Source organism: Orycteropus afer, unplaced genomic scaffold, assembly GCF_000298275.1.
Source record: "Orycteropus afer afer isolate SDZICR_OR568_19922 unplaced genomic scaffold, OryAfe1.0 scaffold00061, whole genome shotgun sequence".
Classification (NCBI taxonomy): domain Eukaryota; kingdom Metazoa; phylum Chordata; class Mammalia; order Tubulidentata; family Orycteropodidae; genus Orycteropus; species Orycteropus afer.
In genome coordinates, this window is record NW_006921648.1 from 2555289 (window position 1) to 2577619 (window position 22331).

A 22331-nucleotide genomic window follows, 5' to 3' on the forward strand; every position below is an offset into this window, starting at 1 on the left:
CACCCCAACCTCACGCACGCGGCGTTCCCACCCCAACCTCACGCACGCGGCGTTCCCACCCCAACCTCACGAACGCAGCGCAGCGTTCCCACTCCAACCTCACGAACGCAGCGTTCCCACTCCAACCTCACGAACGCAGCGTTCCCACTCCAACCTCACTAACACGGCGTTCCCACTCCAACCTCACTAACACGGCGTTCCCACTCCAACCTCACTAACACGGCGTTCTCACTCTCGCTCTACGTAAGACAGGATGACTCTTCAGCCATGCTCACGTTTTGGGAGGACAGCAACCAAGCCTCAAGCATGGCCACCACTTGCAACCCAAAAGCTACCATGTAGCATGAGTGTTACTTCTGAACTCAAACACCAGTGCTCACTTTGTGTTGTGCTATTAATTTAAATGAAAAAAAGACTTTTTTTGCGGGGAGGCACAGCACTGAGGTCTTTCCATCAGACTGTCCTGGGCAAATCCTCCTCATCAGTGCACAAGCACGAGTGTGGGCTACGGTTCTGTCCCACGTAAACCTGGGAAAAGATGACGTCAGCCCCTCTGAGCGTTACGCTGAGCTTCGGACTCTCGCTTTCACAGCTGCATTTGAGAAAGCCCCAGCCTAAGCCTGAATGCACCCAATTCAAGTAGCGTAGCAAGCAGTTTTAAGCTTAAATTTTTACACGAAAAATGATTTTTTTAAAAAATTGCTTTAAAATTAGGCAACCGTGGGCTTATTTGAAGGGCCCCGAGGCACTGAACTGCAGCACTTCTCACTGTGCCAACGTCAGGTGACAAACAACGACCACTGGCCACACGTGCCGAGCCGCCTCACTGAGAGCTACTGTGCTCACTAGTGCAGGAGGCCATGCGAGGCTTACCTGTTCTGGTAGCTGTAGTAGGCAGCGTCACGGGGAATCGTACAGAGCTGCTTGCCATAGCAGCACAGAGTCTGGGGGGAGAACTCATACTGCAAACAAAGGAAAAGAGTACTGTGTACACATCCTGTTTACCTTCAGGGAATAGTCTAGTCACCACTGAGAGCTAACATTCAGCTAGTGAGATGATCTCCCTCAGCATCTATGGAGAGTTCCCAAGGATTCCCGCATCCCAGAGGAAGTGTGGAGGGGGGGCTACATGACCGTTGTTACTGATGACAGCACAGGCATGGGGCGCCTGGAAATGCTTACCCTGAGGCCTCACCCAACAAGCACCCAGTTACAGAGTCTAGCAACCAACCAACTGTGTAACAAAAGCCCGGGTTCCAGCTGGGCACCCGCCCTCCTCGCCTCACCCAGTAGGTTCCTTCAGGATGTTGAGTCCACACTTAACAGTATAAATGATCATTATAACATCCCCTTGGGCCAGACTAAGCAGGAGAAGTAAAACCATACCTTGCGTCCACAGCAGTACCCAAGGGACTGCATAACAGGGTCAATTTCTTGCTCGAAGACCTCAGCCAGTTTACTGCAGAACTTATAGACCCGGGATGTCTTCCGATTGTAGAGCCAGGCGTTGTTAAACATGAGCCACACATCGTCCACGTACTGCCAGGGCTCCTGGTACTGCCCTGTATCCAGCTTCCGCTTGATGGTAGAAAGATCCATGGGATTCTTCACAATGTCAAAATAGTCCTTAAAAACAAAACGCTCTCAGTCTGGTGGAGGCCCACCTTCCGAACGCCAATTGTATCTCTGAAAATAGTGAAATGAAACAGAACTACCAGGCACCAGGACAAGGGTCGTTCCCAACAGCAAACAATGGGCACCGAGCAGAGATTCACCTCTGACCTCCCTCTCCCAAACCGTCCGCTGATATTTCCAAACGTGACCAGTGACCCCAACGCCAGAGCAAGAATACCATTAGCATCACCTGAGTTACTTAGTGCAGATTTTTAAACAAGGATTTTTATGCAACTGAGTTATACAGATGAACTTTATTGGATAATGTGTATTTCTAGAGATCCACTCCTTATCCCAGCAAGACAAGGACACCACCACAAATCAGAATCTGCCAGTCACTAGGGCCCCTGCAAGGTGACAGGGATCCCACCCAGGAACTTTATTTGATGCTCCCCAATTGTTTACGCCAAGGCCTGCAGACAAAGGCCCCCACAAACCCCCATCCTCGGGGTGAAGCCACAGAGCCTCCAGCACTAAGAGAGGAGCCCAGAGAGAACCTTCCTCCACCTCAGTTAACCGCCTGCTGTGGATCCTTGGGCTGCACAGAAGGGGCTCAAAATTTTTTAAAACCTGTCTTTTTAATTAATAAGAAAAAGATATATTATTGTCTTGCCAGAAAACACCTTTTTGTTAGAGATCTTTAGACGATCTTCACTGACTTTTAAGAGATGAGCAGACAACACTTGTAAGCCACCTTGGAAACCCCGCACCGACACGCTGTTCCCAGCGTGTGGCTGCATGCTACGCACTGAGCTGTGTCCTCAGAAATGCTGGCTGCCAATCCCAACCTCTATGCGCGTATAGAATCCCATCTGAGGACTTTGTTATGTTAATGAGGAAGGAGGGGTGTAGGCTGGGTCTTGAATTAATCTCTTTTGAGATATAAAAGAGATTAAACAAGCAAACGAGAAAGCAAAGACGGGGTAAGACAGAGGCCAAGGCACAGGGCGGTCTCCAAGGAACCAGGAAGCGGAATCTGAAGAGACAGAGACCCTCCTGTGGAGCCGGCACTCTGAACTCGGACTGCCAGCCTCCTGAACCACGAGGGAACGAACGTGCTTGTGCAAGCCGCCCCCTCGTCATGTTTCTATTGTAGCAGCTCTGGAGAACGAAGATGCTGCGTTCACTTACGGGAATTCCCAGGAGCTGGGGATCCACAGGTTGCCGGAAAGGCAAGGACTCTGGGTCCTGCCGATATAGTGCTTCCAGGGTTGGCATGAGAGCCTGGCGTAACTCCTCTGGCTTGAAGACTGCAATTAAAAAATGATAGAGACACACTTTACCAGACGCACAGAGCCTTTCACCGTTTCCCTTATCTCAGAAGCCAGGCTACTCTGTAGCACCCCACGCACCCACCCAGACCCACTCTGGCCTGTGATGTTCTGAGCTGCAGGGCAGGGCTTCCAAGACATAATCACGCAATTTATTTATTTATTTTTTAAACTATACCCACATATAGTACGGCGTTGTCAGTGAAGGCTAACATGGGTATACGGGTGGATACATGCATGGGTGGACAGGCTGAACTAGCAGGTATGTCTATGAAGCGGGGAGTGTACCCAAGATTGTGTATAGGGTTGGCAGACAGCGGTCCTATAAGTGTATACGTATGATCTGAATTCTCAGGTGTATAGCAGAACTGACAAGGGACAAGGTTGTAGTCACCTCTTGGTCACAGCCAGCTACCCAGAGGGACCAAGTAGTTGAACCTGTGGGCTCGGGTTTTTACAGGTCATAGTCACAGGGGACATGAAGCTCAACTGGCATAACATACTACACAAAACATTGTTCCACCTCCTACTTTGGTGAGCAGCGACTGGTATCTTAAAAGCTTGTAAGAGCCGTCTAGATGCAACGACGGGTCTCTCTTCATCCAGATCAAAAAAGAACAAAGAAAACCAAAGATTCATGGAAAGAATCAGTCCCATCTGCAGCCTACACGACTACGAGACCAGAAGAACTAGATGGTACCCAGCTACCAATGTCAACCACTCTATTGGGGGGGGATCTATGTAGGAGATTCTGGATAGAGTCAGAGAATAATATGGAATAAAACTCAAAATCATTTGGAAAAAAAAAAAGGGGACCAGGTTTGCTGGTCTGATAGAGCCGGCTGGAACCACTGGGACTATGGCCCCTAGCTGCCCTTCAGTTCTGGAATTGAACCCACACCTGTGGCTTCCAGCCAACAAAAGACAGGCATAGGAGGTGAACATTTACCTGAGGTAGATAGACTCCTTGGAGAGGACAATCATGGGAGAACAGAAGGGCTGTGTCTGCACAGGGAGACAGCTCGGGGGCAGGAGTGCATGGAGGGATGGACACAGGGAAGAGGTAACTATCGGGAGGAAGAGGGAGGGGAGCTGTTGCATTGGGGTAAATTGTAGTCAATGTCATGAGACAAAGTGTATGTGAACTGCTGTATGGAAAGTGAATTTGCTCTGTAAACTTTCACCCAAATCACAGTAGTAAAAAATAATAATTAAAAAAAAAAAAGAGCTGCATCCAGGTCGTAAGACAAAATGCAGCAGTGCAAGCACTGTGGAAGGTTTCCCCGCGGATGGTACGTCAGGCCAGGCAGTGAACCAGCTCCTAAGCCCACTCAGACAAGGGAGAGTCAGGACATCTCACTGGACGGGGCCTCAAAAGAGCTTGAGGAAGGAAACGCCCTTTTGTTGGAATTAAAGACAAGTGGTTTAAAACCAGTACGTCTACATCTGTGTACATGTTTGAACTGTGGTAAATATACAGGTAACGGGAGCTCTGGTGGTGCAGTGCCTAAGGCATCTGACTATTAACCAGAAGGCTGGCGGTTCAAGCCCACCAGCCACTCCTAGGAAGGAAAATTTGGCAATCTACTTCTGCAGTGATACTGCCTCGGAAACCCAAGGAAGGGTTGCTATGAGTTGGGATTGACTCAACAGCAGGGAGGTTTTTTTTTTTTTTAAACACAGGTAACAGAACCTCTGCCACTTTAACAGTCTCCAGAGGTTCGGCAACATTGAAGACGTTTGTCACGTGTAGACAGATGGCGTTGTATGGCGGCCTCGTAAATCAGCGTGGACGGAAATAAACCTGTGAAGTGTTTATTAAAAATCTTTGTGCTGCTCCCCCCACACTCACCAAGGCCAGTTTGCCCAACCTCTGAGCTCCCTATTTCCCACGACACTTGTGCTACCACCACCATGTTCATACGATCCCCAAACAGTTCTGAGTGCCGGGGGGACACGTGCACGACAGGCTGCTGAGTGCACAGGCAGGTTAGTTCCTGGGGACCTCCCGCAGAAGGCAGGACCGCCTGGGGCAGGTGCCACAGTGCTGCCGAGCGATGTGGGCCACACCCGAGAAAGGGGTCCTCCCTGTGCTGCTCGCTGCACGCTGGGGAGCTTGTCCAGGACGGACACGTGGGAAAATGTCATTTCAAAATCGGACTAAGATACCTGTAAATGACAATTCCAGGCAGGACGTGGCACACGTTGTGCATAAAGGTCCGTCACCATTACTGTCAGGGGCGGAATGGTCAAATTCGAGAAAACGCCACCTGATTTCTCTCAGGTTAAAGGAAAGGTGAAAGGCAACTGAGCACCCGCATCTTCCCGTCAGAGCTGAAGAGCAGAGGCCGGGAGGCCGGCGGCGTTCACACCCCGCGAGCCAGGCCGCCAGGTATCCCGGCTCCCTCCCCGCCATCTTCTCCTCCGGGTCCCCTGGATGCCTGAGATCCAGCTGTTCACCCAGGACCTAGGAGGGTCCTGTGCAGCCTTCTCCAAGCACACACCCCACCACCTGGCAGTGAGCAAGCCTGGCTTGTGCAATGCCTTCCCGCAGCTCACCACACACGCACAGCTGCACGGGTGTACTTACGCATGCACACAAGTACGTATACACTCTACACATGGACTACCACACACACCATGCGTGCACGTGTGCACGCGCACACACACACGCACTTTCACTAACTCCTTTCCTTCCACTCTGGTTTATACAGAGGTAAAACAGTATTAGGTATTCTTTGAAGAACCCTTCATTTAATAAAGGTACAACTGCTGAATGGTTGCCGTGGAGACCAAGTGGCCCGCAAAGTCTGAAACGGTTACTATCTGCCCTTGACGGGAAGTCTGACCACCTCTGCTAGAGACCCTGTTACCACCCTAGTGGCAGTCAAAGTGGTACAGCCTTACGTGTGTGTGTGTGGGGGGGTCCTCACTTTTCACAGCCCCGTCTTTAAGCCCCACATTGAATGTAACAAAGCTCCCCTGAACTGAAACAGAAGGTGAAAGGAGCATTCAAACCAGCTCTCGGCTACTGAGGCATTTGGTGTGCTGTAGGGAAGCTACCCCACCACTTCTCTGGCCCTAAACGGGCTCCATAAAAATAAAGCCATGCTGCACCACAGCAGCAGTTCTTCCACGGTGGTCCCGGGACCCCATGGGTGCCCCATGCGGCTCCTAAGGCAGCCACTAGCCTCCTACGGCCATTTGACTGGAAATGAATCGACAGTAAAACGAAGAGTTTGCGAATCCAGCTCCTACTCATGCTTCTAGGGTGCAGCACTCACTGTGGCTGGTGACTACTACTATGGACAGAGCATTTCCATCACTGCAGAACCTTCTAGAACCGTGCTTCTTCCTCCCCTAGGGCTCTGTGAGCTCATCATAAACGCAACTGGTCTCCTAGTGACACTAAATCTTGCTCCTTTTGCACTGGGTTGACATTGGCATCGATGGGGCCAAAGCAAGGGTGAAGAACTGTCCCTCCCTAGGGGAACCAAGGCAGCAGCACCACACCCCATCCCGCCACTGTGCACCCAGGACCCACAGCCCAGCTGCGCCTCCGACTGTCCCTGACGGAGTGGTATGAACGGCCAACTGACAGCTCGCCCCTTCTAGTCTGTGTGCGGAAATGTAGCGTGTCCAGAATAATGCCACTGCAGACAGGGACCTTCTGGAGCGGAAGCAGCAGCCAAAGCCCAGGGCCGTGAGGTAGTGGCTTTCCCGGGACACCACCAAAGTCCAAGATGGACAAACACCGGAGCTCAGCTCCGGTACCTTGCAGATGTTCTCTCGAAACGAACACAGTAGGCTGCTGCTTCCGGGACAAACGACAGTGTTTGCCGTCAGGGGTCAAGTTCAGCTTTGGAACAAAAAGTGTAATTTCACAACCTTGAGCATGGCAATTTGTCAAAATTTACAAGACTTTTTGAAGAGAGTGACAGTGATGTTAACTGATGTGATGGTTTAGAAATGGTATGTATGGAAGCACGTCACCATGTGGGAGATCTGCGTAACAGAGAGCCAGTCATTCCAGGGGACCAATGGACAGCGTCACGCCACCTCACAGGAGCCAGAGACCCCCTCCCAGGGCCAGGCGGACTGGTGGATTCTGACACCACAGACAATGCAGCTGGTCTTTCAGAAACTACCAGCACCTGCCTAGTTTTGGTGCAGTGTAAGAGAATACCCACAATTCAATGCTATTTATGGGTACCATGTAACAGATCTGCATTTTTTAATGAATTAAATATCCTTAAATATTCCTTTTCTCAGCCAATAAATAACTCTGTGGGGTCCTAACTGTCAAGAGTAAAAAGAGGCTTGGGGACCAACCCGTTTGCAACTGTGGAGCCACCCGAGCTGTAGGGCCCCCACCTCAGGGCTGCTGGCCGCCTTTCCCCTTGCTCTGGGCCTGTTTTCAAGAGAACCACCTACAACTCGAAACCTCCTGAGCCCTGCCTCCATTTCCAAAGTCACACAACATCTTGCCAACACCCTGTTATCTCCTCCTTCCATTTGACACACTCCAAACAGATCCTGTCCAACTGCAAGGCTGGCACACCCCATATGTGCCCCTCCCTCCACCTCCACCTTACTCTGGGCCCTTCACCCTTCATTCCCGACAGCAAGGGTTCGTACGCAGATCAGCAGCTGTCCCAAACCCCCAGAGCACACCTGTGCTGTCCCAGTGATAACGCTCCTAAAACCATAGTTTTGTGGGGTTTTTTTTTGACATAAATCCTTCAGTAGTTCTTCATGCCTTGCTAAATAACGTTCGTAAAAACGTTATTTACAAGTGTCACGTAACAGAGTTATTGTTAATTTTAAATGAAGTATTTGAAAATATTCCTAGTTCCTGCTCAAGGACCTGGACGCAAACTTCCCCTCCAGTCGTCCTGACCAGCAGCCTTGTGGAAGACACCTCTGCCACCTCTGCACTCTGTGATGGCTTCCCTAAGAAATGCAACTAACAGCCCATTCATACTGCAACACCTCCAGGGTCTCAGGGCTGGAGTGTGGTGCACTGTTGTAATTTCTAAGGAGGGCAACTTGGGGGAGTGGCAGATGAGGGAGACGCAGGGCAGCTGAACAGCTGTTCCGTCTCCACCCTGAGCCCTCAACATGGACTCATAATGTGACAGAGCAGCCGCCAAGCTCCGGGACCTGAAACCACCACCTACTCTTTTTGCGCGGCTGCGAAGGAGACGCTGACTGGGCGGCGGTCCCATTGGCACTGCTCTCTTCCTCCTCCTTGGCCTCCACTTTGACCTCAGGTTTCTTTTCCTCCACTTCCATCAGCTCCGACTTCTGCTCTGCTGTGTCTCCTTCTTCTTTAACTTGCGAAGACCCTTGTAAATCTTCCTCCATCATCTTGAGAGAAACAACAGGACAGGTCATTGTGATGTGTGTCAAAGACCTTCCTCCCAGCCAGGGCTCGCAGGGAGGCTCCTAAAAACCCCTGCAAGCTTGTTAAACAGCCTTCCCGCATCACATTCACACAGCACCAGAGCAGCAACAGGCCTGGTTTTCAAATATTTACGTGTGAAAACAAACAAACAAACAAAAAACAAACTCAAGAAAATTCCTCCTACCTCCCAACCCCCGCTCAGTATTTTCATATATGGCTACTTCTAGCTTCTTTGACAACTAGGCCTGGGATCAAAAGGCCGGCCCTGAGAGAAGCTTTGGGCAGAGGCAGTACGTGTGGTGCAAGGCAGTAGGGAAGACTGGAGTCTCTGGCTAACTGGGAGCCTGGACCTAGCAAAGGCCCAGGCGGGGCTCACATGCTCACTGCTGCCCCACAGCATGAGTGTACCATGTTGGCTGAGCGCCCATTTTTCAAGAGAAGTCAGAAATCCACAGCTTTTTGTGCAATGTCCCTATTTTTAAAATACCGTTGGGCCAAACAAAACACACATGTACACTGGCAGCTGCCCATGGTCTGCCAGGGGCCAGAGTGAGTCCCCACACCCTCTCTGCAGAGCCAGGAATGAACGGCAGGAGATGGTGGAATGGTTTACAACCACAGGATAGAAGCCGTGAATGTCCACTCGGGCCAAACAAACGAATCCATGCTATTAAAAGTGAACAACCAATCCGCCTGTGGCCTATTGTCTGCACGTTCCAACTTGAACCATGTTCAAACAGACCACAAAAACTACCCCCGGGCATCTTGGGGGGTAGCCATCTGATGTCTCCAGGAGGACTTGGGGGTGCTGCCACTGAAGCCCAGCCCCCCACCCAAGAAGCGGCACCCACCTCAGACCGCGCCTCCCCTTTGGGCTCTCGGGGCTCGGGCTCAGGCTCCTCTGTCTTGACCTCGGCCTTCATTTCAAGCATGGGCACGTCGGGTCCTTGCTGCTGGGAAGGGGCTTCGGCGCTGGCCACCGAGGATGGGGTGGGGACCCTGTTCTCAATGCTGGCTGCTGCCTGGGAAAGCTGGGAGAAAGCAACGCCACACACCTCTTTGAACAAGACAGTCTAAATGATGGTGAATGCTGCAGGCCACCGCCCATGCAGCTCCTTGTTAACATGTTCCAGTATCCCCTTACGAAGACTTCTGTTTGAGAAATGGGGTCCAGAATGGGAGTGCGAGAGGAAGTGGGCACCCATCACACACAACATGCTCCTTGCTGAGAACGAGGAATGCTTCCTCAACTGTGACATAAAATCACTCATGAGGCATCTCCCACCTCAGTCTGAGAGCCTCCTATTCTAAAGTTAACTCCCTCCAGAAAGCTCAGTAAAAGTCATGGCCTAACGCTGAATTATACACGTGTAAGTACGTAAAAGGAGAAGAAGACAGAAAACACAGAAAAAGAGCATGTAACTAGCTGATCGGTCACAGGGATGGTGGAGACGGTGGTGCTGGTGGCTGTATGAACAGGCAATGAGAGAACGAAACACGAAAACCTCACGTTTTCAAACTCTTCCTTCCCCAACGGAGTTTCAAGTGAACAAAGCAAAGATGGCATTAAACCGTAAGGGATCTCAGTGGAGGGAGGCAGAGTAGCCCGCCCCGGCGGAGGCGCATACACAAGGGTGCCATCGCGGGGCGACTGGAAACACAGCAGCACGTGGAGCGGGCGGCTCTAAAAGGGGCGCCAAGGCTTCAGAGGTAATGGAGGAGGAAGGGCGGCGCTGAAGAGACCAGCCCCTGGAGTTCTCGAGGCAGAGGGGCCGTCCAGACGGCAAGGGCCCGGGCCCAGCCGGGGGCACCGGAGCAGCCTGGGAGGGCGACTGCTCACCCCGAAGGGAGAACGGGCAGCTCAGAACCACAGGATCACGAGCCTGCTCCACCGCCTCAGCTCACGAGAAAGAAGAGCATTTTCTAGTCTGGAATGAAGGCTGATCGGCAAGACCCAGGCAACAGGGAGCGTGAGCCTGTTGACCAAACCCACACACCACCAGAGGCCCTGGAGCCAGAGAGGCACATACAAAACCCACAAAGGGAACCTGGTGGCCCCACACACAGGCGGCTCCAAGACCCCCAGACAGCGCCACTCAGTAACTGCTGATTTCTAGAGACAGGGTGATTTAGGGAGGACGACCCTAGACCACGTCCTGCCACGCAGCCTTCGGAGGCCATGTCAGGAAAAAGCTATCACTAACTACAAATTGAGGATGGTGCGGAATTTGCTGGGGCTACACCAAGAAGCTACGTTACTGGGCCAGTCTATCACGGTGCTGCAGCCCACAGGCGGGGGTGGTGCTCACCGGCGTGCCTGGAGGCTGGGCGTGCACAGATGTCGGCTGCTGAGATGACTGTGGGGTGGGAACCGACGGGGGCTGCACGGGGGTCGGAGGCTGCGTGGTCACCTGGGACGAGACTGCGGCCTGGACTGTCGGGGTGCTCTGGGTCTGCGTGGCACTGGGCACCGAGCCGGGGGTGGGCGTGGGCGTCTGCCCTGAAGACGACACGGGAGTTGATGGCTGTGTGGGGGCTGCTGGCTGGGGAGGGGTCATCCCAGGTGGTGTTGGATGCTGCAGGGACGGCATGCCAGCGGCCGTGGAAGCAGGAGGGGGCGTCTGGTGCAAAGGTGACTGTGTTACTGGTGGACAAGGCAGCTGGCTGGTCTGCGGCCCCAGCATGTTCAGAGGGCTAGGAAGAGCAGTCCCAGGCACCTGACCCTAAGAAAGGAGAGGAGAGCGGGTTAACATCATATCACCCCAGAAGGTGTGGCAATTCACATGTGAAAATGTGATCACTGTTTCCTGGTAGGGTTTGGTTTCACAGGAATGCTCTGTGAAAATTCACTGTGGTGCACGGGACAATGGGATGCTTCCTCGAACCCCAGCCTCCATACGAGCAGCCTGTGTCAATGTGTGTGTGTGGGGCACTGGGCAACGGGATGCTCCTCGAACCCCAGCCTCCATACGAGCCGCCTGTGTCAGTGTGTGTGTGGGGCACGGGACAAAGGGACGCTCCTAGAACCCCAGCTTCCATACAAGCTGCCTGTGTCAATGTGTGTGTGGGACACGGGGCAAAAGGATGCTTCCTCGAACCCCAGCCTCCATACGAGCAGCCTGTGTCAATGTGTGTGTGGGGCACGGGACAAAGGGACGCTTCCTCGAACCCCAGCCTCCATAGGAGCAGCCTGTGTCAGTGTGTGTGTGTGTGTTGTGGGGGGGGGGGAGCTATGTGCACGTCCACCTGGGAGAACGGTACCTGTGACACGCCCGGCTGGGCTGCTGGCTGCCCTAGGCCCACGCTGTTCACACTCATGGCCCCGCTGGACGACGGGAACTGGCTCTGTGGCAGAAACTGGCTCTGTGCCGGCGCCTGGGCCATCATGTTGTTGGTGTGCGTACCCATGATGCTCTGGGGCTGGGCCATTCGGGATGGCGAGATGGCCATCTAAAGGGAAGCAAGCATGCCTGTGGGTGCCAGTTCAGAAGAGCAAAGGCAGGCCCACCCATGCCGAGCCGGGGCACCGTTCCACCCTCCCTTCCCAAGAACTCTCTGGTGTAAGCTCCCCGAGGAGCCGACTCCACACTGCCCGAGAACAGAGCTCCATACTCAGGACTGACTGCGGCTACAAAGTGCTCAGGAGGCAGCCGAGGAGTCAGCTCCCACTGCCGACCGAAGCTGCCCATCCTTCCTCATCCTCAACCTCCCGGCCCCTCACTGGCCCAAAGCCCTGGCGCCTGGGTCATTCCAATACAAGCAATGGCCAGGCAAGCCCCACTCAGTTAATGGCAGAGAACCGAAGCACGGCCCAGAGTCCAGGGAGCGAGTGCTGAGGCACTGGCAGATACTGTCTGCATCACGTGCGGTCCGGCAACATCCTGCCACGTGCGTGTGTGTGGTCCCTGCTCCCAACCCCCACAAAGCCCACTATGATAACAGTTCCAGGTCTACACGGTGGTTCGTGACAACCAACGGGCGCTGCTCTGCGAGCCCATCCAAACACTACCGTTACTACTGTACGACGCGAGAGATGTTCAGTGATGTGCAAGGATTTCTTTGATGTTTTTTGTGCAGAAAAGGTATGCTGTATACCGAAAGGAACACTTGACTAACTGCTAGTAGACACGAACTATACCTAACTGTTTCCACTGTAAAATCTGACGTAAAGACAGACTCAGAACTCACTGATAACCTGGGGATAGCATGGTGTCCCACAGAGAAGGCTCCTTCACAAAGCGTGTCGTGGACACGAAGTGACACGTGCCTGCCTGTGTGCGGATTCCACTGCTTACAGCACTGTCCTTGTCAAAGTTCGGGTTCCCTCAGGCAGACGAGGGAGGCCAAAGGACTTACCCCAGGGACTGAGCCCAGGCTGTTCATCTGCACCGAGTGGTTCATGGGGGAGGCGGCCCGCGGTCCCATGGCGGCCTGTGGCAATTGCACGTTCCCCAAGGACATGGAATTAAACGAACTCATCCCTGTGAAAAGAACTCACAATGGCTCACTGGGAAAAGCACCCACAGCCACACAGCACACGTGAGCAAACATGAAAATCGAAGGACCTCACCCCCTATCGGAGGAGCTGGCTCACAGCAGGCTTTGCATTGTCTAGAAAAGCACACACCTCCTAAACCACTCAAACCCGCCAAACTCACTGCCGTCGAGTCGATTTAAACTCATAACGACCCCTCCCTTGGGTTTCCGAGGTGGTACCACTACGGAAGTAGATTACCCAACCTTCCTTCCGAGGAGTGGCTGGTGGGTTTGAACCGCCACCCTTCTGGTTAGCAGTCACGTGCCTTAGGCACTGTGCCGACGCGCTGGTGAGGGTGGCGGGGACAGAGGAAGAGAGGGGGCTACAAGGCCAGGCAAACAGACAGCAGGGGCAGGGGCACGGGCAGACCAGGTGCGGGTGGAGGGCCAGGCTGCAGGGCAGGTCTCGGGGAAAGGAGGAGACGGGGGCCAAGGGGTGAGAGGCGGGGCCAAGGGGTGGGAAGGGACCGCCTTCGGATACACAGAGACTCAGAGGCAAAATGACAAGGAAGAGAAGAGCAGGAGCGGTGGGCAGAATGTGTGCACCAGGACAGCCCTCTACCATCAGCCACCAGCACACTACTGTCACCAAGGGACCACCTGACCGAGGCTCTGGCGCCTTCTGGAGCGTGCTGGGCAGTCTGCCCCGGTGCCCCAGGCTTTCTGTTTGTGCGTTCATTGCCAGGCACCATGATCTTGGCGCAGTGTCTGTGGACCAGTGCCTAGTCCCTTTAATGTCCCACACCTCCATAAACCCGAAGTACATGCTAAGTGCCTGCTCCAGACTGTCACATGGCGGACACTGGGTTCTAATCAGGATCCTCATGACATTCCTGGGAGGTGCTGTTCACCATGGTGCAGCTATGAGGGACCCAAAGAGCCCCAGCCTCTCATGGCACCAGCTTCCATGTCACCTCAGACATGGAGCACCAGCCCAGCACTGCTTTCCTGGAAACCTGTAATCCAAACGTCTCCCTCTGTCCTTGAGGACTTCATTGACGAAGTGAGAGGAAAAGAAAGGTACACTAAGAAACCACCCCACAGCAAACCCACACTACACGGGCCTGCACTGGTGAGTGGCAGGAGAGCTGGCGGCCAGCGAAGCATCGCTTTCAGTGTTTAGCTCAACAGCCAACCCAGCCAGTGTCTCTTGTGATGGAGATCAAAGGCTATGTCCCAAGGCTCTGTTCCCCACCTCATTTATGGTCTGTCAAAACGAGTCGCTGAAACCAGTCTTCTCCATAACTCCCATGCACCTACCATGTCTTTTGCAGTGCACAAAAGACCCCCACAACCTTCTAAACAGCTCCCTCCTGCCCCCCGCATAGCAGCAAGGCCCCAGAGAAGCTTCTGGGCCAGCGCCTCTACCACCACCCATCTGTTCAAACCCCCATCTGTTCAGGACTGAAAAAGCTTTGCAATGTGGCCATCCTAAGAGCCCACAAGGAAAATGGTGGCTGGAATGAAGCAAAAACTCCAGAACCTCCACAGGAGGGAGAGGACGAGCCCAGAACGGCACTGGGCAGCACCCTCGGGCCCAAAGACACAGACTCGCCACCTACAACCCTTCAAACAGACGCCTGGCTGGGCTCAGACACACGCGCCCAGGCCCCACCACCCCGGACACTCCCCATCTCCACACATTCTGAAACAGCACCTCCCTCCACCAAGAATGCAGGGGTGTTTTTGGAGGAGGAGGCTTCTTCCTAGGAGTGATGTCCTCTGTCTGATTTAAAAAAAAAAAAAAGAAAGAAAAAGAAAACCCACCCCATCTTTCTCCTGTTCTCTCTGGAGATCTTCCCTGTGGGATTGCTAATCTCCAAGTGCAGCTGACTTGTGTGCCCACGGAACAGAATTCAACGGAAAAGAATACAACAAAACACAAAAGTGACAAGAGCAAAAACTGACTTATGCAGAAACAGAAAGAAACAAACCAGCGGTGTTACCGTCAGGGACATTAAAGGAAAACGCAAGGCACCATGATCGTTAAGTACCTTGTGAGACCTGCATGCGATTCACTGGCAGGGGCATGGGTCCATCTGCAACGGCAGGAAAAGAACTGGTCACTAAAACAGAAGGAGAGCACAGGTAATAGGCCCCAAAGCACGGGACAGCCTCCCCCAAGGGCATCTCAGCCTTCACACACAGACCACACAGCCACAAACGTGGTTTCCAGAGCGTGGGCTTCCTGAGATCCCAACTGTCCACTTGTAAGAACATACCCAACCACAGAGAAAAAACAGCAAAACAATGAGGGGCTGGGAGGAGGCATGGGGCCTTACTCGGAGGTCGCACAGGCTGTCCTGGTGGAATCCCGGGGGGCTGAGCCCCAGGCGCTGGGAGGGCTGGCTGGTTACCCAAGATGCCTTGCTTATGTAAACGGGACCTCCGCTTCTCTTCTAGTTCTTTCTGTATTTTGTAGATTTTCTCTGCCAGTAAATGATAGTATTCATCCTAAAAAGCAGTAACATTCCGTACTAAGCAGTGAAGACCACACAGAACGGTGTCCCCGAGGTTTCCACAAACTTATCAGCTTCCTACATCACAGGCACCACCTAAGGTGGGTGTTCACACACAAAGCTAAGACACCAAAGGCCCGAATTCCTGCTGGTTCCCAGTGACTTTACAGGATTTGTCAGACAGCAGGTAGCAAACACTCATTTGTTTCATTCCACAATGGAAGCACTCCTCTGACGTTCACCACTGACGGCAACAGAGCACAGCCATTACCCTGAGGAGTCCGTCCCATGGATGTCGTGCAATCTTACATGCCTCGTTCATCACCCAATAATCTAAATTTAGAGTTTCTTGTGTCTTCTACTGGTTAAGGTGAGGTGTTTCCCAGTTCCCAGTTAACAAACAAGACTGATGCAGTCATAGCGGCTGAACGTGTTCACATTGTAGAGGCCAGACTGTTGTGTGGCACCTACCCGGCTGTTGGCAGACTCGTACATGTCCCCTTCCACCTTCTTAGCATAGGCTACCAGGTTTTCCATCCGGCGATCCTTCAGGGCAGCCGGGTCAGGGGTTGGAAAGATGGCCTGGACACTGAAAAGAGTCACACACTTATCAACCCCTCAGAGCAGTCAGAGAGTCACTACAACAGCATCTTCCCGTTCCATACATGGTGTGGAGAATAACTAACCTGCGGCTTGTCTACCTATGGTGGCAACACACTGTGGAGAGTCCCCCCGCTGCCTCTGCCCGGTGGACACACATACCCGTGTATATGCAAATAAAGCCACTCCCTGGACACAGCACTGATGGGATCTGAAATGCCCAATTTAGTCGAGTCAGGGACTGACCCGTGGCGACCGTGCACACAACAGAACGAAACGCTGGCCGTCCCGCACCACCTGCATGACCGGCGGTGTGCCCGAGTCCACTGTGAGACTCAGGAAGGAAAACAACCCCAGGGGAATCCAGCTGACTAACTCCACCTACAAGTTCACTGGCTCAAGAAAGCCACTCCCCAATGTACCAAATGTGTGAGTGATCAATATGGTGGCACTGAGGAAGAGGAAGACAGAGAGGTACATGGGAGGTACAGACAACAAAGATGAACCCTTCTGCACATACAGTACTGTGCTGTCAGTAAAGGCAAACATGGGTATATGGGTGGATACAAGGGTGGACAGGCTGAACTATTAGGTATGTCTACGAAGCAGGGACTGTACCCAAGAACATGTACAAGGTTGGCAAACAATGGTCCTATAAGTTTATGTGTATGATCTGAATTCCCAGGTGTATAGTAGAGCTGACAAAGGGCAAGGCTGTAGTCACTGCTTGGTCACAGCCAGCTACCCAGAGGGACCGAGTAGTTGAACCTGTGGGCTTGGGACCACAGTTGCAGAGGACAGTAAGCTCAACTGGCATAACATACTACACAAAACATTGTTCCACCCTCTACTGTGGCGAGTAGCAACTGGGATCTTAAAAGCTTGCAAGCTGCCATCTAGATGCAACGATGATGGTTCTCTCCTTGTCCAGAGCAAAGAAGAATGAAGAAAACCAAAAGTCATGGAAAGTTAGTCCTAGCGACTGGCACACCATTCGATCTGCAGCCTCTACAGCTATGAGACCAGAAGAACTAGATGGTTGCCCGGCTACTACTGTCAACCACTTGGAAGGGGATCTACGTAGGAGATCCTGGAGAGAGAGAGAGAACAATGTGGAACAAAACTCAAAATCATTTGGAGAAAATAACAAGGGGGGGACAGGTTTGCTTGTCTAATGGAGCCTGGTGAAACCACTCAGACCATGGCCCCTAGCTGCCCTTCAGGTCCGGAATTGAACCCACGCCTATGGCTTCCAGTCAAACAATAGACAGGCATATGAGTTGAACATTTACCTGAGATAAATACACTCCTTGGAGAGAACAATCACGGGAGAAAGAAGGGCTGCTTATGCACAGGGAGACAGCTCAGGGGGCAGGAATGCATGGAGGGATGGACACTGGGAAGAGGTAATTGTCAGCAAGAAGTAGAAGGGGAGCTGTTGCATTGTGGTAAATTGCGGTCAATGTCATGAGACAAAGTGTATGTGAACTGCTGTTATGGAAAGTGAATTTGCTCTAAATTTTCACCCAACTCACAATTAAAAAAAAAAAAAAGAAAGCCACTCCCTGGATGTTGTTAACGCCAAGCCACCTGTCTTTACCAAGCCCAGATCCTGCCGACTCCAGGGCCTCCACAGCCATAATCTTGAGTCACAAAACAAGGCAAGTGCTTGTGCTAGCGAACCCCAGTTCTGCCCGGGTGTCTGAGCCACAGGCTACCTGCCCACATCGGGATCCCTGCCTCTGTGACACGGCTGCAGCCACACCATCTACAGTGCAGAGAGTCATACGCATTCCAGGGACTGGGGCCTGAAAGGCCCGGCCTGACCCGGCTGTCTGTTGGGGCTATAGCCCCTAAAACAAGCATGTGACTCCCCTCAGCACACAGGGTACTGTCACCCCAGGCCCAGTAGATGACTTAGAAGTGAAATCAGACGTCCATGAGGTTATAAACCGCTACAGCACTTTCAGCTACAGAACGTTCACAGCACACGTGATCGTGGTACATACAGCTTGTGCACAAGATGGCTGCGCAGGTCCTGAGTGACGTGTTCATGCCAGCTTTTCCGAACGCCAGTGCTGGAAGGCGGTGCTGCTGTAGGTATGGTGCTGAGGGTGCCCATGTTCCCAGAACTTGAGCCATCATTCATCAGCGGGCTACGGCAGAAACAAGGACCCTTCACCCACCTACTGAAGTGCCTCAAATACTCCCTTATGTAAAGTTTCCCATCCATCAATTAAAAAGTTTAAGTTAGGAGAGCCCAGCAACACACGTATAAGAAAACTGAACTCTGTTTAATCTGTCATCTGCTCTACACGGGAGGTTTAACAAAACAGAAACCTTCTCCTCCCACCACCTGCTGAAACTACTTCCTCTGCCATGTTCACAAGTGATCACAGCGCCTGGGAACGCGAGTGACCACGTTCGCACCCAGCCACCGTTGCTACTAGCACACTGTACGTGGGTCTTACTTGGTGGCCGCAAGGGATGTTGGAAGAGCCGATTCTGAAATCAAGCTTGGTGGCTGATCTGTTGTCATTCCCCCGGCTGGAATGTTCATCGGGTTTGCTCCTTTAAGAAAAGAAGGAAATCAACCAACCCTCGGTGGCAAAACATGTATCACGACAGCAGACAGACAGCACACCAGCACATGGACAAGGGACTTTGACATGCTGGGGCTCTGGGAGCCACATGTCTGGCAGAGGGGACAGATGTGCACAGACTCAGCCAGCGGGGGCTGCTTCCCTCTCTACCTTGGGACCAAAATAAGGCATTTCCACGGGGGCCGGCTGCCAGCCAATGCACACTTGAAAGCTGCGGAAAACTCCAGAACGACCACTCGCAGCTTCAACATGGGAACGTGGATCCACTACTGTCATACGCCGACAGGCAAGCTGACCTGCCACCTACCCCTGTGAGCGCATCGGAAGATAGAACTCCGGAGGCTAAGAGCAGGAAATCTGCCTCAGAAGCCAATCTGTCCACAGACTTCATTTTAGGGAGAAAATGTTGAGGTTCCAAGTTAATGGTCTCGTCCCCAGGGCATCCCCACAAGGGAGGAGTGAGGCCCTAACTCAGGTCTTGGGGCTCCAGGCCGGCCTCTGGGTTAGTATAAACCAGACAGCCCCGAGGGGAGTGTTGCTCACCAAGAGAAACAAGACGTGCTCTTCGCAGATCGTGTTCAAGAACCCGCCACTTCCTCTAACATCTACAGGCAGACCTAGTTTACTGTGCTTCACAGATTTTTTTTTTTTAAAACAAATGCAAGGTTTGTGACAACCCTGCACCCAGCATGTCTGCTGGTGGCAATTTCCCAACAGCACATGCTCACTTTGTGTTTCTGCTCCATTCTGGTCATTCTTACAACAGTTCATAATTTCTCATCATGTGACTGCCCACTTCATGGACTATGGGGCAGAATGCCAGCATCGCTTTCATGTGCACCAGAAAAGCAAACAATTCATGTGACTCGCTTTAATGTCATAGTCACTTTATGACAACGGTCGGGAGCTGAACCGCAGTCCCTCAGAGGTCGGCCTGTATTAGGAAAGGAATGAAACTAGCACAACACATCAATGGCCCCAGGGACACTGCTGCCTGGCTTATGTACAAGTTTAAAAGGACCGGGCAGCTTAAAGGAACCCGTTAAGGCAACAGTATGCGGAGAGGGAAGACTTGTGGAGACTGGGGGAAGACTTGTGAGCCAACTGTGTAGACGGCAGATGGCGGGTTGCAATGACACATCTGGAAGCCAGGGCCAGGGCGTTTTCTGAGCCCTGTTAGGCTGCCCCGTCCAGGTGGTCACGGCCACGGCAGGCTAGGAGGCAGGAGACTGCCTGTCCATCTGCCCCCAGTGACCAGCCTGTTGTGCCTCAGTGCCGGGCCCCAGGGAGCCTTCGCCTCGAAGTCTGCACTAAGCCGTGGGAAACGCTGTGCAAACGGCCCACCAGAGGCCACATGGCAGACAGGCGGACAGCCGCACCCTCACGGGTCCCTCATTGGACAAGCATGTGCTATCTCCTCACGTGAGACTCGCTGGCTTTTCCTGGAAGGTCTGAATCACGGCCACTTGAAAGAGAAAGGCCGACGACTCTGACTATGAAGCACAAGCAGCTGCAACGGGCCGTGGGGTCCAGCACGGCTGGCATCCGGGCGCTGCGTCCGCACCAAGGAGGCTCGTGCACTTGGCTTCACCTACCCAAGGGGTTGACCGTCCTCATCTGCTGGTGCGTCTGAGGCTGTGCTGGCTGCTGGCCGGGCACCTGGGGCTGCAGCTGCGGCTGGGGCTGGTTGATGTACGGCAGTCCGAGGGCGGCGTAGGCCCGCTGCATGGAGCTGGGGTCTATGGGGTTTGGGTTACTTAGAGAAGTGGCACTCTGCTGGCCCGTGCCGACAGAGCCAATCGCATTTTGAATTCCACTAGCTGGAGACCCCAGGATGGCTACAACAACAAAGAGACAGAGAAACAAAAGTGAGTGACCGGGAGAAGCCCACAAATGACATAAAAATGACTGCAGAGCAGATGCAGTTTTACCAGCGGAGTCTGTCCTCGAGCATTCCGAGGCTGCCCGGTGCCAGGAGGAAGCCTGCTTCCACGGAGACAGAGTCCCACTGTCCCATTTCACCTGCCGAGGAGCACAAAGCTCACCCACTGCAGCTTGTGTGCCAGGAAGCAGCAGAGCCTCAAATCACCGGGACCCCTTCAGAGCTCACGTACATCAGAGCCCACACACTCACGAAGCGGCTGTCCCAGCAGAGTGCCAGGTGTGACGAGGGACAGGGTTCCTGGCTTTTACTTTACTCTCTGGGGCCGCGGCCCCTCTGAGATGAACTAAGGACATCCTGGTACTGCCTCGTCCTCACCCCGTCACTGCCCACCTGCACAGGAGTAGAGAGATTGACAGACGGAGCAGAGCTGAGACCCCAGCTGGTCACTTCCACTACTTATTAATAAGTCTATGAACTGATCTTCCAAACGACAAAACCGTTTTCCTTGAAACCTACATGCAGCGATGGGACTGACAATGACCACCCCCTCCGGGCTTCCCGCACAGGAGGGCGCCATGCTGCTCTGTCCAGTTACGGGGGACTGCCTGCCCTGGCTGAGGTGATGGATGGATGAGGCCTGGCGCGTCCCCACGGTTTTACATCTCCAGGTGCATCTCACAAACGCAGGAACCGGCTCGGCAGAGGCCCACTGGTGCACAATGAGGGCACTCTCCCTCTGGCTACCTCAGGAGATGAAAGAAAACACTTTGAGCCCAAGGGCTTCAGAGTCAACCGAGGGGCAACCCCAAACCTGTAAATCCTCAGTCACTTCATGTTCAGTGTACCCACTCGCACGAGCCTCATGCACGGTTGGGACGTGGTAAGCATGCTTCTGACAGCAGAAGTTTTAGAGCGTGCCACTTGTTCTAACTCTTAAGAATTCCTTTCCTTCCAACTTCCTTGAACATTAGCCCCTCACAAAGCCTTTCTTTCCGCTTCATGCCATCATGGGTGATGGTGCTCACACACAACCATCCACACAACTGTTGATACAAGCAACTCGAAGACTTAACACTGCAACTTAATTAACCCAAAATGTGTTTTTTAAAAACATGCTTGGTAATTACACATCCCACACCATTAACTTTTCTGGTAAGGATATTCTGATCTCAATCTCATTAACGCCCATTAGACACAACTACACCCCAAGCATCTCATTATTAGAAATGAAAGCTATTCCCAAGACACAGCCTAGGACAAGCGTGTAGCTGAAATAAATCACAGACTATCCCTTTACAAGGATTTTTCCAATAGTTAAACTTGAAGACATGCCTGCCCATCAGACGCACAGGTGGCACGGCCAGCCAGGATTCCCCAGAGGGCTGGAACGGAAGAGGGAAGGAGAAGCTGGGACCTGCTTGCTGCCATCACTGTGTGCACTGTGAAGAGGGGCAGTTCGCGACTCCACCTGACACCCAGAGTGACCAATCGCAGGGACGAAGTTAAGGGACAAATGGCCTCTTTGTGGCCTGCTGTTTCAGGTAAAGATGCCACTGCCGAGTGTGGGCAGGGTCGTCTTCCGTCTGTCTTCCACTGTTACCTGCCCTCCCCACGATGCCGCCCATTTGGCCACAATGCCCCGTCTTGGGATGAATGCCATTCCCGAGCCCAAGGTCGCACCTGCTGCTGACGGGGTCACAGTACATTCTATGCTTATATTCAAATTACGTGTCTTCCAAAAAGCTTTCTGTACTTTTTATCTTAAAGAAAATACACACCTATAAGAAGACTGGTCAGCACTTAAAACCCAATGTTTCTAAAGCTTCAGAAGCCAGGAGAGCAAGTCGCCAACAAACCAGGTCTCTCATATTTCAGAACGGCCCCATGTGATGCCCG

At 52.8% G+C, this 22331-nt stretch overlaps 1 protein-coding gene across 1 annotated transcript in view; it reads right to left on the reverse strand.

Annotated features, from left to right (window-relative positions):
* Positions 1-22331, reverse strand: part of LOC103195935 (CREB binding protein) — a 105261-nt gene that overhangs the window by 27038 nt on the left and 55892 nt on the right. Inside the window, exons 6-19 of the mRNA XM_007939577.2 lie at positions 20146-20388; positions 18419-18518; positions 17957-18103; positions 15819-15936; positions 15171-15342; positions 14883-14927; positions 12709-12833; positions 11614-11802; positions 10662-11075; positions 9204-9383; positions 8126-8315; positions 2806-2924; positions 1387-1626; positions 874-962 (exon numbers count right to left, since the gene is read on the reverse strand). Of these exons, the coding sequence (XP_007937768.2) occupies positions 874-962; positions 1387-1626; positions 2806-2924; positions 8126-8315; positions 9204-9383; positions 10662-11075; positions 11614-11802; positions 12709-12833; positions 14883-14927; positions 15171-15342; positions 15819-15936; positions 17957-18103; positions 18419-18518; positions 20146-20388 (2371 nt within the window). The remainder of the gene's footprint in view (positions 1-873; positions 963-1386; positions 1627-2805; positions 2925-8125; positions 8316-9203; positions 9384-10661; positions 11076-11613; positions 11803-12708; positions 12834-14882; positions 14928-15170; positions 15343-15818; positions 15937-17956; positions 18104-18418; positions 18519-20145; positions 20389-22331) is intronic.